The 19,009-nt window shown below is 39.9% G+C and overlaps 1 protein-coding gene across 1 annotated transcript in view; it reads left to right on the top strand.

Moving 5' to 3' along the window:
• The window catches only part of LOC112056850 (mitoferrin-2), a 70,201-nt gene that overhangs the window by 29,727 nt on the left and 21,465 nt on the right, over nt 1-19,009 (top strand). The window contains exons 3-4 of the mRNA XM_052889107.1: nt 7,872-8,002; nt 11,491-11,547. Coding sequence (XP_052745067.1) covers nt 7,872-8,002; nt 11,491-11,547 — 188 coding nt within the window. The remainder of the gene's footprint in view (nt 1-7,871; nt 8,003-11,490; nt 11,548-19,009) is intronic.

Genomic DNA, 19,009 nt, shown 5'->3' with positions numbered 1-19,009 from the left:
GGGAACTACGCGAGTGAAACGGCGCGGCATCCGCTAGTGCAATATAAAAATATCGATTGCAAACATTGTGCAATAGTTAGGGCTCTCCCCGGAGATGGCGACTGCGTTCTATAAAGCGTGGTTTACACGAGCCGAGTAGTACTATTCTGTAACGATGTATAGTATAACTCGCAACTGCGAGTTTCAAATTCATCTCTATATTTCTCATTCTATGTATTCAAAGAGAGATAGATAGTGAATTCGAAACTGTTTATAAAAACATCCTTAAAGAATAGTCCTAACGCTACTTACTTGGCTTTAGTGCAAATGCGTTAGTGTTGCGGCGGCCGCACACATTCCGATGCTTTTTGTAGTGGTAGAGCTTTTTGTAACAGAACTCGTCCGAGGAAGTACTACCGTTAAGCAGCAATGCTGTGCTCCGAGCTGAAGAGCGTAGTGGCCGGTGTAATTACAAAATCTACGTCTCAGGTTGATACTTATGTATGTGGTGTGATAGGATATCGTCATTATCAACGCATATTCGGCTCACTGCTGACAGACTTCACACACGCAGAAAATTAAGAAAATTCTTTGGTATGCACGTACCTCACGATGTTTTTCCTTCACCGTTTGAGACACATGATATTTAATTTCTTAAAATGCACACAACTGAGAAGTTAGAAGTGCCTGCCCCGGACCGGATTCGAACCCACAACCTCCGGAATCGGAAGCAGAGGTTATATCCACTGGGCCAACACGGCTCTAAATTATTATATATAAATCGCCATTGCAAGTAGGCAAACTGGCCACGTGTAAAGCGTGCTTAATGTATCAAACAATAAACACCTATTTCCGTGCGTCCACGGTATGCTAGAGATCGAGTTGTATGGAGATGTATGTTTTAAATTACCCATTAGAGTTGTACCATAGATATCAAATGACAATAGAAATGGCGTGCTCGCGTAATCTTGACACGCAGGTACGCGTAATGTGTAACTTTTAACTTGGTTCCGTCTTTAATATTTAGAGTATAAGGCTACAATATTCGACTAACTGCTCAGCTCGAATTTCCTCTCAGAATGAGAGGGGTTAGGTCAATAGTCCACCACGCTCAATGCGGATTGGCAGACTTCACACACGCAGAGAATTAAGGAAATTCTCTGGTATGCAGGTATCCTCACGATGTTTTTCCTTCACCGTTTGAGACACGTGATATTTAATTTTTTTAAATGCACACAACTGAAAAGTTGGAGGTGCAGGACCCGGACCGGATTCGAACCCACACCCTCCGGAATCGGAGGCAGAGGTCATATACACTGGGCTATCACGACTCGGTTTATAAACGGTGGGAACATTTAATTTTGCTGTTTGCAGTGGGACGTTGCCTTTTTTATCTCATTCATATAACCGCAATTCTGGCCACTGGTACATATTACCGCCTTATTACCCTCTTAGAAAAGCTAGTACCCCCACGTTAGAAATCCCGGATTTATAGAGTACCGTCGTTTTTAAAGAATCTATACTAATAGTATACAGCTAAAGAGTTTGTTTGTTTGATTGAACGCGCTAATCTTAGGAACTACTGGTCCGATTTGAAAAATTCTTTCGGTGTTGAATAGCCCATTTATCGAGAAAGGTTATAGACTATATATTATTCCTGTATTCCTACGGGAACGGGAACCACGCGGATGAAACCGCGAGGCGTCAGCTAGTATGCTATAATGTTTCGCACACTGCGAAATGTTTACGCACTCGACGCGCTAGAGACAAGTATCTGTGGCAACAGCGACAGTAATATATTTAGTTTGATTTGGAGAATGCCATTTCTGTCGCCTTGTTGTTTAGATTACTCTGGCTTGCAACTATGTATGGTGAACGTAATCGATTCTACACAGTTGCTTATTAAAATGAACTGTGTAATGGCTATTAATATTGGGTTTCGTCATAAGTTAATACTTGATTATGATTTTTTTTTTACTAAATAAGCTCAAGCCCGATTAGTATCTCACCTGGACATTTATGATGCCCGTGTTGGAAAAAAATGGTTGACATCAGTATTGAATTTGAATGGGAACCTATGAGGTCTAACAATTCCCACTAAGATTGTTGAGTGGTAGAGAATAAACTTTGAGTGAAGTCCCGAACTTGTAGCAGTTGTATGTAGGGTTAAAGACGTCTTTTAAAACTAGTTAACACTCTACTCAAGTCATCCTCCCCGCCTATACCAAAATAATCTATGAAAGATTATCCAACAACAGGTGTGGGCGGATCTTTTATTACCTAATAACCTTGTTAGCTACCAGAATGAATTGTCGTAAATATAAAAGTTGAGCACCTCATGAAGATGTATATTTTAACAAATCTACTATATAAAAATAAGTCGGGTTTTCCTTCCTGACGCTATAACTCCAGAACGCACGAACCGATTTCCACGGTTTTGCATTCGTTAGAAAGGTCTCGGGCTCCGTGAGGTTTATAGCAAGGTAAAGGTAGGGGTAGGGTAGGGGTAGAGTTGGGTAGGGGTAGTTGAAAGTTTACATCGAGTTTCACGCGGACGAAGTCGCGGGTGTCCGCTAGTGAACTATAAACATAAACGCAGAAATAACAAAGATATTAGTAATTTTGTTTAAACGACCCATACAAAACTAACGATCATTAATTGCCTACGACGTCATTAGTTCGTACTATTTTGTATGGGGCGTTTTTCAGGGATCCGTAGCAGCGCCGCAAATCTGACCCTTTAAATCCCTGTAGCTCCGAAAGTAATGATCGCAGATACCCTGTTACTTTTACAAAATTGTTTTACTATTAGCATACTCTTAATTTAAATACAATTTAAAAAACTGTCATCATAGAATTAGTAAAAAATGCTCCTCGAATCCCGTCTATCGAAGTCCCTAAGCTATTACGTTTCTATTGGAATAAAACAACTTTGACTTTGACTTGGAATAGTAAATGATTTGTTGCGTGATGTGTTGATTTCCAAGTGCGGTAGCGGCCAAGGTCACCGCGCAACAATCGATACGATTTATGGGGATTCCGAGTAGGTACGACCTTTGATACATGCGAGCGTCCTGCGACTCCGTACCTCCATTATTTTGGGAGTTTAGTACCTCTTTTGCCGAAGCAAAGCCGTGATGGCCCAGTAGATACGACCTTTGTCGATTCGGAGGGTGTAGGTTAGAATCCAGTCCGTGGCATGCGCCTTTAACTTTGCAGTTATGTGCGTTTTAAGAAATTAAATATCACGTGTCATACAAAAAACATAATGAGGAAAGCGCATAGCCAATGATGTTAAATACTGTTAGATGTGTTACTAGGTCATGAAAAATGAGGCGCTCAAAAGAGGAAATTTCCACATCTCAATGTTATTTGTGGTCAACAACTAACGTTATTTAAACAAATAATACCTAAATATCGTCTACAATGTCGAGTTGTGTGTTGAGAAAGTGTGAAACCTATGTATACATAAATATATAATGGAATTAAAGACATAATTGTACATGTGTGCGCTCAGTGTTGTAGCCTATTATTCGGATCACTTTTTGCGGTGATTTTGTAGGGACGTAACCGATCTATAGTATAAATTTATGTATGCCTGAGAATTTTCTTAATTTTCTACGTGACATTGGGCCGTTGTGGACTATTAGCCTAACCCGTCTCATTCTGAGAGGAGACTCGTGCTCAACAGTGAGCCAAATGTGGGTTGTTAATGATGATTACTTATTTTTATAATAGTCTCTTAGCTAAATCGTGTACGAACAGACAGACATGGCGAAATTATTTTTTTTTATAAAAGAACATTTGCTATATCTTTCTAAATATGACCAATATTCCCATTCCCCTCCAACTAGTCGGTAAAGACTGTATTAGGAGTGGGTACGACAATAGACCAACGGGGCGGGGATCGAACCACCACCCCTCGGTGTTGAGTCCGACCGCTCTTACCGTTGAGCTATTGAAGCTACTATAAGTGTTCCTTGTTGACTACGGAACTCTAAAAAGTATTTTGCGTGCATGGAGTGCAAAGTGACCGCGTCCGAGAGGTCACCGAATAATAAGACACCATTATTTATGTAAACAATGCAGTTGCAGTGCGATGTTTTTATTGATTTAAATGCAAATGACGTCACTGGCCATTGTTGTGGTGACAGTGGTCTTTAACCACGGTAATAAAATCTAGTAAGTAACTAATTATAATATTGATTATCACATCAACCGATGGACGTCCACTGCAGAACAAAAGAATTTCGTAGGGACTGCCATCCACCGAATCCCAGCGACTCGCTTGATGTCGTCAGTCCACCTGGTGGGGGATTGGGTTGGTTCTGTTCTTTGTTAGGCAAGCGTGAACGCCGTCACGCTGCCATGCCATACATGGCTTCGTATACTGTTTTCTAAAATAACTTATATATTTTTTTTCTAATTATGATTGTTGTTCATGGTACATAAAATATATTTTCATCAAAAAATAATTTTATTTCCTTCATAATTCATGCAATATGGGGTTAACACACAACTCGACATTGTAGACATTATTTAGGTATTGTTTGTGTAAATAACGTTCGTTGTTTATTAAGCGACTAAATGAAATTTAAGTAAATTTTTCACATTTGGCCGCCGCCATATCTAGTATGAAATATCATTGGCCCCATGTACGAGTACAAACAATAAATAGCTAGCAGTTAATTCTGTGCCACGGTAACCTGTTAACAGTGAAAGTTATTGCCGATCCATTACATTATCGATAGCAACGGTATAGTGACGTCACTCACACAACGTTTATATTTCTTAGATTGACTGCACATTGGATGTTTTGACGCACACGCTTTACTAACGCACGTTTTTGGAACCGAGATATTTATTTTCGTATAGTACATGGAATAGGGGCCGAAATATATCAATATTAATTATCAAAAGTTTAGGATTTCATAGGAATCTTAATTTAAAAATTATATAGCTTTTCCAAACTGAAATAACGCTGTCGTCCATTTTGTGACGTCACGATGTTACATAATGTTACTAAAGCAGTAAACGTCAAACTAATTAATAACTAAATAATGTTGTCAAACACCGTATGGTTTAGTGTGATATGATGATGATGATGATAGTTCATTATTGTTCACATGATTCAAAAGAATATAGTAGAACAATAATGAACAAGATTATATAATGATTTATTTATTTTGCTATCATCCGCGAAAATTCGGCGAACCCATGCGACAACGTCACCCAGGTCCGACAAAATACTCTCTACGTACGTTTCACCCCGAAACCGGAGCATCCTCAGGAGATGTTGACTCTACAACGTGCAATCGCAAAGTCTAAGTCAAAGTTGTAGAGTCAACATCTCCTGAGGATGCTCCGGTTTCGGGGTGAAACGTACGTAGAGAGTATTTTGTCGGACCTGGGTGACGTTGTCGCATGGGTTCGCCGAATTTTCGCGGATGATAGCAAAATAAATAAATCATTATATAATCATGATGAACTTCCGCAAAGTAACGCCTGCTTCTATCCAATAATGAACAATTTAAGACCCTTTAAAAAGTGTCAACTAGTCTATTAGGTTAGGTTATTCGATTTTTTAATAATGACAGTTACTTCACATCTCAATCAAATAAAATCCTTAGAACGAACTAAGCTTAATATACCAGTTAATAGCGTGTGTCATTTCTTGTTTACTAATTTAAGAGACTAATCTAAATTGTGTGCAAGAACAAACAAGTCATTATTTTTTTCTTACGAATATACAAAAACTAGCAAACGCCGTAACTTCTTCCGCAAAGTAATCCCTGTCCTTTTAACTTTTATTACTTAGATATACAGACTTTTACACAAAGTTCCTCATGTAAGTTGCCCCCTTTTAATATGAAATCTGCGGCTTAGATCCATGGTGTTTGGAAGTCACCGCAAAAGGTCTATTTTTTTTTTTCAGCAGAATTGGAGCGGTTTTTCTGTAATGGGATTGCCACACTATGATATGCAGTGCTCCTCGCGTTGTTGCGATTTTGGCCTCTCTGCCCACACAATTACTTAAGCTTAAAAACCGACTAATTAAAGAGACGAGAAACATGAGTTGAGGATTAGTAAAGTTGCCACACTACGTCTCGTCTGCTTTCCTCGCTACTTCCCACTCGCCGAGACTGGCAGGCACACATGATGGTCACAATCAGGGCTTTATACAGCAATTTCGCCCCTCCGGGCAAAAATAAACTTTGCCGCCTTTTCCATACTCCAAAAGACTTTTTTTAGGGTTCCGAACGTATGTCATCATCATCTCCTTACCCTTATCCCACTTAAGTGGGGTCGGAAAAATATGTCAATCTTTTCCATTCGTCTCTATTACTCGTCAACTCATCCTCCACTCCTTTTATACACATGTCCTCTTTCACACAATCCATCTATCTACGTATAAAAACTGAACCCTTGTAAGATCTCTCGAATGTCCTTCTGTCACAGTCAATTTTCTCCGAATCTACTGGACTAATTAAATAAATTTTGCCACACTTATACACACTGGGAATATGCCCCGTGCCTCCCGCTGGATCAGGGCCTGATCACAATGTGCGACGCCCTAAGGTCAGATGTAAAAGACCCTTAACTCTCAGCCTGTACGTTGACTCGGCCGGTGCGAGTGACGCGGGGAGGTAAACACATCGGTCGCCGGCCGCGGTGTCGTAACAGTGTTTACGTTGCTAACTGCTACTGGACAGTTATCTGTTTGTTTATTGATATTAGCTCTACTATAGTATACTACATAACAGTATAGTTTGTGTAGACTTAGCTCGCGTACATATTCTGATTTCCCGTGGTCCAATACAAAGTATAGAGACAAAGTGAACAGATGAAATTGAAAATTTTGAAAAACCCCTGAATGTCATGAAGTTATCAATTACACTCTCGATCAACTCATCAATATTCTCATCAATATTACTCGTTTCATCAATATTACTCGAGAGTAATCACAAACGTAAGGGTCACTTAATAGTAACTTGGGTATACAGATACACTATACCACATTATCAACTCATATTCGGCCCGCTGCTCAGCTCGAGTTTCCTCTCAGAATGAGAGGGGTTAGGCCAAATAGTCCATCACGCTGGCCCAATGCGGATTGGCAGACTACACACACGCAGAGAATTAAGAAAATTATCTGGTTTCCTCACGATGTTTTTCTTCACCGTTAGAGACACGTGATATTTATTTTTTTTTAATGCACACAACTGAAAAGTTGGAGGTGCATGCCCCTGATCGGATTCGAACACATACTTTCCGGAATCGGAGGCAGAGGTCATATCCACTGGGCTATCACGGCTCTGTACCACAGCGTTTAACTAAATATATATATTTTTAATTTTTTTGTCCATCTTTGTACGCCGCTCTTGTGTTTTAAGAGGCCATATTTGGCGCGACATTGGTACCGTATAGCATGCGCGGCTATTGTTATCAAGCTGCAAAGTCCAAGTCGCTAAGGATCTTGACTCATCAGTTATGTGTATAAAATAAATAAATAAATAAAGCCTTTTTATTCCAATATCCTCAGTTTTTACATTTTTTAGTGATAAATTTTTTTTACAAATGTACTTATAATATAGTGTTAGTTAATGTTAGTGTTTAACTTAGATCTAAATTATTTGGGATATGGACCCCATTTTGGGTATAGGCCTCCCCCAACCTTTTCCACCATTCCCTGTCCTTGGCTTGGTCAATCCAATTTCTCCCCACTGCTTGAGCGATGTCGTCTTCCCATCGCTGTTTTGGTCTACCGACTTTTCTTTTACCTGATGGACCCTTCCATTTGGTTGTTTCTATTGTCCATTATTATATATATTGTTATGTGTATACGTGGGCAAATAAATACATTATTTTTTATTCTTTGTTGGCACGCGCAGGCCCATCCGCGGCATGTCGGCGGTGGTGATGGGCGCGGGCCCGGCGCACGCCTGCTTCTTCGCGACCTACGAGCAGAGCAAGCACACGCTGTCGCAGCTCACCAGGCACCGGCACGACCACATCACGCACGGTACGGTAACTGTTGGCATGTCTACCGCGCTCAGACCAATTATTGTATAGGACCTGCCTCGCTAGACGTTACTTTTCTGTCAAAGTATATGATCAACGATCTAATGCGATTATAAAAACTGCCTCTGTAGAATCGATGTTAAATAGTTGTAATCGTGTTCGTTGGTTAAAGAGCTCCGTAAAAATACCTTTTTGTGTGTTAAAATTACTGTTTTTACTGTGTGTTTTCGAATGTTTTTTAATTGCTTTCTACACTTCTGGACTGAGCTTGTTTTTTTTCTTTTCAGCTTTTGTATAATTTATGCAGTCGGGTTTTTTTATTTGTTTAATTAATTTATTTATTGAATTATGTAAAAAACGGGCAAAAACTTCTAGTTTAGTATAAGATATATACCAAATCTAAGCTCGTTTTCTTCAGAAAATGACAGACAATTTTGTTCGTGACTATGAGTGCGATACAGGTCCTTCTATAATTGGTCTGAGCTACCGCGGCATGTCGGCGGTGGTGATGGGCGTCTGCTTTAATATACTTCGTCAAATACAACAAGCCACTTATGCACCCCTACAAAAGGCCTCGAGCAGTGGGCATCCATCGGCTAATATGATGAGTATTCTTTTTTTTTATATTTACAAGTTAGCCCTTAACTACAATCTCACCTGATGGTAAGTGATGATGCATCTAAGATGGAAGCGGGCTAACTTGTTAGGAGGAGGATGAATACACACCCCTTTCGGTTTCTACACGGCATCGTACCGGAACGCTAAATCGCTTGGCGGTACGTATTTGCCGGTAGGGTGGTAACTAGCCTCCCACCAACCAGACCTGGACAAATTAAGAAAATCTCAGTCTGCCCAGCCGGGGATCGAACCCAGGACCTCCGTCTTGTATATCCACCGCGCATACCACTGCGCCACGGAGGCCTCCCTCCATGTAACCTGCTAGTGCCATCAGTCCACCTACTTGGCCGAGCAACACTGCGCTTTCCGGTGCGGAGTCGCCATTCCAGCACCTTTTACACATAATGTCTTAGTCTTAAGTGAAGTGAGAAGAGAAACCATTTTATGAGCTACTGGAATTAGCATAGCTGTCCTTGAGACTAATAACAATTCGCAGGCTAAAGGTAAGTTCACACTGAAGTACCGCAATTGCGACCTGCATAGTGTTGAATAAATCAAATTATCGCTTATTTTATTTAATGACATCCTAGCCCTTGCTTGATTGATTGATTGGACTGGGTATGTGTCTCGAATTTGTCCTTATCTATCTCTGTTTTGTACAATAGTAAAAATGAAAATGAATCATGAAAATATTCATCTTCAGTAACAACATTAGGTCATTTTGAATCGTCATGATACGTTCGTTATTGTTTTTTTTACATTAGAATATAAATGATAATATAGATAGCGAGAGACAGAGACGAATTCGAGTTTGTTGAACTGTTGACTGCTAAAGGCGCTTATGATGCAGTCTAAAGTGTTAGCAGTTAGCACACGAATTTGAATGGAGTAATGTTTTGTTCTATAAATACCTCTAATGGTTTTCAAACGGTGTCATTGCAACGTTAGTTGCATGCCGGTACGTCTTTTCCGGTAAGTAGGTAACCAGCTATTGTCGAAGCCTATATCAGCACTCACAAGCCTAGATCTGAGCCAATTAGGCAAAAATGCTAAATTTACTCGCACTGAGAATACGATATATCTAGAGATGAGTGACTATGTCGGAGACACGCGACACATTACGACGACGTCGATCGCACGGTTAGCGGCGCCCTGTAAACGAGTCCTTAGTCCTTCTGTCGTGCGTCGCGCGTGCTGATTCACGCTTCTGTGATAAGTTTAAAATAGATCGAATCACTGGCGTAGGTACATTGCGAGTTGCGACCATTGTTGGATGCTATTATTCTATTTGTCAGGATTGGTGATTTGTTCTCCGAATCGCATCGTTTCATCATCATTCTTGACGAATTATTCGCTGTCTCAGTTCCTTTTGGTGGACAAAGAGGAAAAAGTCAAAAATCAACCTGTTTGAGTTTAGTACGTTTTTCATTTATATTCAATTTCGTTTGTTTCAAGTAGGTTTTACTTTTCAAATGTCGGAAGGCTGTGCTGAGGTGCCGGCAAGAAACTTAACTTTACTGTTTTAAAATTTTAATAAAAAAAATTCAACCGACTTCCAAGTCAAAAAATAACTTTAACTAAAAAGCAAAAAATAACATCCTATCTATGTGCTACCTTCTGATCAGTTTGAAGGCGGTGCCAAGCCAGTGATGTTTTAATTAAACACGTTTTAACTACAAAATTTTTGTGGTTCTTTCAGAAACAGCTTTAATTAAAACACGACACTGGCTTGGCACCGCCTTCAAACTGATCAGAAGGTAGCACATAGATAGGATGTTATTTTTTGCTTTTTAGTTAAAGTTATTTTTTGACTTGGAAGTCGGTTGAATTTTTTTTATTAAAATTTTTATTTTTTTATTTTTAGTGTTAGCATACCTACTGCGTGTGTACAGTCACAACCTATCTAAGTGGAAAGTTCTTATCAATACAAACTTATCAAGTCCAAACACAAGGTAGCTACTGTGAGCCGTCGAGGAGTTCTCTTCACTGTGCTTCGTCTTCATCATCAGACCCTTAATACAGTCACAATCCATCTAGGTGGAAAGTTCTCATCAACACAAATTTATCAAGTCCAAACACAAGGTAGCTACTGTGAACCGTCGAGGAGTTCTCTTCACTGTCCCTCGTCTTCATCACCAGACCCTTAATACAGTCACAATCCATCTAGGTGGAAAGTTCTCATCAGTACAAATTTATCAAGTCCAAACACGAGGTAGCTACTGTGAACCGTCGAGGAGTTCTCTTCACTGTCCCTCGTCTTCATCACCAGACCCTTAATACAGTCACAACCCATATAGGTGGAAAGTACTCATCAATACAAATTAATCAAGCCCAAACAAAAGGTGACTGCTGTAAATCGTTGACGAGTTCCATCGTCTGTGTTTCGGCTCCATCATCAGACCAACTCCAGACCTTCATAAAATTGTAGTGGTTTAAAATACCTTATGGAAACACTAACAAACGCACTAGCCGTCCCTACAACTTTCGAAAGTTCCCCTCAATTTCTCCAGGATGCCATCATCAGATCCTAACATGAAAAAAATGGGACATGACATTGCAAACTTCATTACTCAAGTGAAAACGAAGATCTGATTGTCTCTAAGCATCTTTGTCGTGAGGAAATCCATCAATCGAAATTGTTGTAACTATTTTTCTCATATCAAGAATTGTAAAGTCTGCTTCTTTGAATACTAGCGAACGCCAAACTCCGTCTGATCTTAGACCTCCTTTATCCGACCCTGTCGCAAAAACCGTACAAACCTCCCCGCAAAGTTTTATCTTTCAACCTCAAGCGTGACCTTTTGCTTTTAAACATATACATATTTAGATTAGATTAGATTGGAACTAATGTGAAAACATTGAATGTTCCAGGTCTATCGGGCTGCTTGGCGTCGCTGGTTCACGATGCTGTCTCGAATCCCGCTGAAGGTGAGCTCATAATAATATACCTACCTACATATTAAAATAAATCTCATTATTTTAATATGTAGGTACATTATTTATTATCACTAATAAATAACAGATGAAGTTATACGGACGGCCTCCGTGGCGCAGTGGTATGTGCGGTGGATTTACAAGACGGAGGTCCTGAGTTCGATCCCCGGCTGGGCAGATTGAGATTTTCTTAATTTGTCCAGGTCTGGCTGGTGGGAGGCTTCGGGCGTGGCTAGTTACCACCCTACCGGCAAAGACGTACCGCCAAGCGATTTAGCGTTCCGGTACGAAGCCGTGTAGAAACCGAAAGGGGTGTGGATTTTCATCCTCCTCCTAACAAGTTAGCCCGCTTCCATTTTAGACTGCATCATCACTTACCATCAGGTGAGATTGTAGTCAAGGGCTAACTTGTAAAGAATAAAAAAAAAATATATCTCTCAGAATACTCATCTTCTACTCTTAGTATGTTCAGATGGTCAAACCGTAAACGTGCGTTAGACTGTGGGACTGTGCGTTTTATATGTTATCGACAAAAACGCAACGCCCAGACTGGGCATCCTTAGCTTGCATTATATAATAAAAGTGTGACTTGTATATTTAATATTAATTATATTTTATAATGGTATTGCTTGAATAGTATTAAATAAATACATAAAAACCAATACAGCCAAGGTTCCAACGCAAAATGATCTGCAGGTCAGTGTTACGTATATCGAAATCACGAGATTCTCCTGAGATTTTGCGTCAAAAGTCACTCAAGTTTTGAATCATGCACCATGATATTATATGTATAACTAGCGGACGCCCGCGACTTCGTCCGCGTAAATTTCGATGTCAACTTTACTACTACCCCTACCCTACCCTACCCCTACCCTACCCCTACCCCAACCCTACCCTACCCAACCCCTACATCTACCTTACCCCTACCCTACCCTACCCTACCCCTACCCCCACCCTACCCCAAGTCTACCCCTACCCTACCCCTACCTTACCTACACCCTACCCCCATCCTACCCCTACCCTCCCCATACCCTATCCCTTTCCTACCCTTATCCCACCCATACCCCTATCTCACGCCTATCCTACCCCTACCCTACCACTTCCCTATCCTACCCGTACCTCTACCCTATCACTACCATACCTCTACCCCTACCCTACCACTACCCTAAACCCGGCCCTAAACCTACCCTACCCCTACACTACCCCTACGCTTCCCTACCCGTACCCTACCCTACCCTGTAACTTCTCTATCTTACTCCTACCGTTAGCAAAATCGGTCCAGTCCTTCGAAAGTGGTGGTATGACCAAGAGAAATAGAGACTTCTATGCTAATAATATAAAGAGGTAAAGTTCGTGTGGTTGTAGGAGGTAATCACTGGATCTACTGGACCGATTTGGAAAAATGTTTTACCAATAGGAAGCTACGTTATTTGCGAGTGTCATAGGCTATGTTTGATCCCCATATTCACACAGGAACGGGAACTACGTAAATTAAAGCGCCGGGCGTCATATAGCGGAATTTCTGCATCTTTTAGAAATTTTGTATTATCTCCGAAACTATTTAAGTAATTAACATACTGTAAAGGGCAAATCTTATCTCCATAATATCCTTGTGATTATTAAATAATTTATTTTAATAAGGATTAAAGTTTAGTTGTATAAATAATGACGTAAACCTAAGTATATAAAATTAAAACACAAAAGGTACTATATCTGCTAATATATAGAAGATAGATATAGGGTGTCGCGGACTTTTTTGTAGATCTTTTAAAGATATATAGAGTCTCCATACATTAATTTCAATTTTACACAATAGTTAAGGCAGCGCATGCGAATAAGTCTGTTTAAGAGGATATTCAGTCCGACCTGTATGACAAAAACTGTGATAACTCGGGTAATATATATGATACCAATATAAAATATAGCCTATAGCACTCCCCGATAATGTAGCATTCTACTGGTGAAAGAATTTTTAAAATCGGACCAGTAGGTCCGAAGATTACCCCATTTAAAAAATGTGACAAACTTACAAACTTACAAACTTTACCTCTTTATAATATTAGTATAGATTAAAATTACCGTGCGGAACAGGTTTATTGTTTTTCGTATACTTTTCAAAGCGTCTCTTCGAACTTTTTGCCAAATCGAACATGTAAGTTTGTGGCATTATTTGAAGTGTTTATCAAACATTATTTGATGAAAAATCAAGTTTGACTAACAAAATTAAACATCTTTTGTCGTTTCCAATGTCCTTTAGATATAAAGCGCGCCACGTAAAATGTATAGTTATGATTGCGACGTGCGATCGTACAAGTACCTATTACGCGCGTTCTATTTGTGTCATCTGAACGTGCCTTTATATTACACATAATATTTTATTGGGTGTCGTTTTCTCATGTTTCACTTAAAAGCCTCTAACACGGACAATAAAGTTCGCATCATGTACGAATAGATGTTCAGTTGATTGGTTACATTAAAACGCACTAAAACCTTGTTAGCGCGCGCATCCGTAGCGTTTGCGCCGCTGCAAATTGAGGCAATGTGATTATTAGTAAGTTATTATAACGGTGGCTGTGGCGTGCACAAGGTTTATAGGTAGGGTAAGCAATATGTTATCTATACTAATATTATAAAGCTGAAGAGTTTGATTGATTGAACGCGCTAATATCAGGAACTACTGGTCTTATTTGAAAAATTCTTTCAGTGTTAGATAGCCCATTTATCGAGGAAGGCTATAGGCTATATTTTATTTCCGTATTCCTTCAGAAACGAGAACTACGCGGGTGAAACCGCGCGGCGTCAGCTAGTATATTATATGACTTATCATAGTGACATATATGACTTATAATAATGCTATTATAACAAAACATGACATAGTGGTGTTCTGATGCTTATACTACTTTGGGTTTGACTTGCCCATGGTTGAGGTATCAGACACTACAATAGTAAAAAGGTATTGTGTGTGGCACAATTTAAAAACTTTTTTTTTTGCTTTTTTTTTAAGGGGTACTTGCGTTTTTAATTTGTTTGTTGGTAAACAGTAACACATCGAGGGATCGATAGATGTAGTATAGGCAACTTGTTTGCAATCTGTCTGTGAATAAAAAAAAATTCAGCCAATGACGATCAATTATTCTCACGTTTCTGCAGCGCAAACGGAAGCGAAGACGTTTCATAAGTCGAGCCATCATGCACGCAGCGACCAATACACGATCAGTTATAGTCGTGCGTGCATTATCTATCATTTATTTATTATCTATTTTTATTATATATATAAAAATGAATTGCTGTTCGTTAGTCTCGCTAAAACTCGAGAACGGCTGAACGGATTTATCTTATCTTGGTCTTGAAATGTTCGTGGAGGTATAGGGAAGGTTTTAAAGGTAAAAAAAAATAGTATAATAGCCGGGAAAACCATAAAAACAACCCTTTTCTATTTCCCATACAAACGTTTAAGAGTCAAGCGGTAGGGGTAGGGTAGGGGTAGAGGTATAGAAGGATAGAGTAGGGATAGAGAATAAGTGCACTTATGTCAAAACGAAGCTTGACCGGGTCCGCTAGTCACTAATAAATAACAGATGAAGTTACATATTTCTTATGCCGGATTGTAGTGTCGCCGCACACGGGCCACACGCTACAACCACTAACGCCGCTACAAGAAGCAAGAAGGGACCACAAAAGTAGCTGAAGCGCGCGACAGCCACTTGTGGTCGGTGGCTGCTACTTTTGTAACCCATACATGCAGTATAATAATCGCGCGAGTGGCGTGTGGCGACGTTTCGTTCTTTTTTTTTTATTCTTTACAAGTTAGCCCTTGACTACAATCTCACCTGATGGTAAGTGATGATGCAGTCTAAGATGGAAGCGGGCTAACTTGTTAGGAGGAGGATGAAAATCCACACCCCTTTCGGCTTCTACACGGCATCGTACCGGAACGCTAAATCGCTTGGCGGTACGTCTTAGCCGGTAGGGTGGTAACTAGCCACGGCCGAAGCCTCATAAGAAAATCTCAATCTGCCCAGCCAAGGATCGAACCCAGGACCTCCGTCTTGTATATCCACCGCGCATACCACTGCGCCACGGAGGCCGTCAAAAAAATGTACGTCAAAATGTATGAAACTACAGGAAATATGCCGGTAGCGGAGTTTTGTGGTTGTGGCAGGTGGCCCGTGTGTGGGAGCCCTTAGACCAAGATATTCACAGACCGGCACCTAATCACGAGTGTTAGACAAATATCAAATGCAAGCAGTGAGTAAGCTGCATCACGTGGATTGCAGTAAATAGCGACGTTTTCCTCCTCCCTCCTCCGCAGTGCGTTCGCTTTCCGAGAACTGCACTCTATAATGGATCGAGAGCCTGCGAGAGCCAGATCTACTTTGTTTTAGGCTGCGAGATACCCTAAAGTGTTTTTCAGATAGCATGGGTACGGTGTCAGTCGCCTATATGACGTTCTTAATACGTACCTACTGTTATCGTGAATCGCGGTAAACTTTCAAGAGTGAAACTGTCACCCGCACCATCCTACATGAAACGAACTGTAGCTTCTGAGTAACTAAAATTCCGAACAAAAAAAAATATCCAGTCCAATAGTTTGTACAGGTTTTTTTTTAAAAGAGCCGTGATATCCCCGTTGATATGACCTCTGCCTCCGATTCCGGAGGGTGTGGGTTCGAATCCGGTCCGGGGCATGCACCTCCAACTTTTCAGTTGTGTGAATTTTAAGAAAATAAATATCACGTGTATCAAACGGTGAAGGAAAACATCGTGAGGAAACCTGCACACCAGAGAATTTCTTTATTCTCTGCGTGTGTGAAGTCTGCCAATCCGCATTGGGCCAGCGTGGTGGACTATTGGCCTAACCCCTCGATTGGCGTTTAAAGAAAGAAAGAAAGAAATATCTTTATTTTTAGGCAGTGCCACACATTACAATAATAAATTTTAAATATATAGCTTATAGCTAGAGCAAAAAAAGAAGAGCGCCCTGCAATATGTTACATATCTAGAAAAAGGCCCTAACTCAGCATTTTACTACATATTTCCTATCCAAAAGATATCTATCTATTCCTAACCGCGTTTGCGGTGACATGATAAAAATACAATTTTGTTTTGTAAAAATATTACAGTTCGAGATTATTTTCACAAATAAAAATGTGATTAGAGTTTCTAGGCATCTAAACTGCGTATATGCAAAAAATCTTTTTAGTTTTGTACAGCAGGCGAGTAGCCTATTGTGTGGAGTATTGTTTATACTTATGGGCAAGGATAATTTTTATACTATAGATCGGTTACGTCCCTACAAAATCATCGCAAAAAGTGATCTGAATAATAGGCTACAACACTGAGCGCACACATGGACAATTTTGTCTTTAATTCCATTATATATTTATGCATATATAGTTTTTACACTTCCTGATCACACAACTCGACATTGTAGACGATATTTAGGTATTATTTGTTTTTTAAATAACGTTCTTTGTTGTACACAACTAACATTTTTTTTTTATTCTTTTACAAGTTAGCCCTTGACTACAATCTCACCTGATGGTATCAAATCAAAAATCAAATCAAATCATTTATTTGCTAGAATGTGGTACATGTTACGGTGGTACATGGTAAGTGATGATGCAGTCTAAGATGGAAGCGGGCTAACTTTAGGAGGAGAATGAAAATCCACACCCCTTTCGGTTTCTACACGGCATCGTGCCGGAACGCTAAATCGCTTGGCGGTACGTCTTTGCCGGTAGGGTGGTAACTTGCCACGCCCGAAGCCTCCCACCAGCCAGACCTGGACAAATTAAGAAAATCTCAATCTGCCCAGCCGGGGATCGAACCCAGGACCTCCGTTTTGTAAATCCACCGCGCATACCACTGCGCCACGGAGGCCGTCAAAAAACATTAAGTTGACTATAACTTCCTCTTTTGAACGCCTCATTTTTCAATCGCTAGTAACACATCTAACAGTATTTAATATCATTGCTTAAAGGATTGGTTTGTTTACACAGCGAGTGTCTACCATGTTTTTTTTAACCTTTGTTGTTTTATAAGAGCTTTAGTTGTGTGGAGTACCACACATATGGGATGGATACGCCAAGTATCTACCTGTCGCATTCAGTTCGAAAGGTCTCCGGACAAGAAGGCTCATTCATTTATTTGTTGAGAATACACAAATAACAATATACCTACTCGTAAAATATGCATTCGACCATTTCTGGTTTTACTGCAATTTATAAAGACACGAGTAACTAAAAAGTCTACAGCAATTATTTGAATCAAACTTAATAGTGATGGTATGTTTAAAAATAATTTTAAGTATTGCTTATCAAAATGTCATAAAAATAAAATGTTATAAATTTATTTTTAACATTTTATTTTATTTTTTTTTTTAAATTAACAATATTATACAAGTTCGTCATCCTTTACTTGCATGCAAGAAAGAATAATAGAGCCGTGATAGCCCAGTGGATATGACCTCTGCCTCCGATTCCGGAGGGTATGGGTTCGAATCCAGTCCGGTGCATGCACCTCCAACTTTACAGTTGTGTGCATTTTATGAAATTAAATATCCCGTGTCTCAATCGGTGAAGGAAAACATCGTGAGGAAACCTGCATTACAGAGAATTATCTTAATTATCTGCGTGTGTGAAGTCTGCCAATCCGCATTGGACCGGCGTGGTAGACAATTGGCCTAACCCCTCTCATTCTGAGAGGAGACTCGAGCTCAGCAGTGAGTCGAATATGGGTTGATGACGAAGAAAGAATAACTTAGTTAGTATCTCATAGCGCGGCTCAGGATTTGAACCCAGGACCTCGTGATCCTAAACCACATTGTCTAACTACTGAACCAAAGAGGCAAGTGTGACCTAATAATTAAAAGTACACAATAGTGTAGTTAATTATGTAAATACAGTCATACAAGGTCTCGGTCGGTCAATGCATTGTTATGTCCGCCACTGACGATCAAGTAAGCTCACATGCCTGCAGCGCTAACGGCATGACAGCCGATAAAAGTGATCGTGTGTTGGTCGCGATCGGCATGATGTCAGTTTTATCGGACGTCAAGCCGTTAGCGCTGCAGGCGTGTGGGCTTATCGGATAGTGAGGACAAATTAGAAATGAAGGTTGATATGCATGTCATTTCATAATCTATTTATTTTAAATTCGTCGTTATCAACCCATATACGGCTCACTGCTGAGCTCGAGTCTCCTCTCAGAATGAGAGGGGTTAGGCCAATAGTCCACCACGCTGGCCCAATGCGGATTGGCAGACTTCAAACACGCAAAGAATTAAAAAAATTCTCCGATGTGCAGGTTTCCTCACGATGTTTTCCTTCACCGTTTGAGACACGTGATATTTAATTTCTATTTTAAATTATGTATTGTCTTTTTAGGTATAAAATGTTATTTAAAATATATTTACTATATTTATTTGTTGTAAGCTTATTAATGTAATTTATTT

The sequence above is a fragment of the Bicyclus anynana genome, chromosome 24, assembly GCF_947172395.1.
Source record: "Bicyclus anynana chromosome 24, ilBicAnyn1.1, whole genome shotgun sequence".
Classification (NCBI taxonomy): Eukaryota; Metazoa; Arthropoda; class Insecta; order Lepidoptera; family Nymphalidae; genus Bicyclus; species Bicyclus anynana.
The sequence above is the reverse complement of the archived record's forward strand: the minus strand, read 5'-3'. Positions and strand labels throughout refer to the sequence as shown.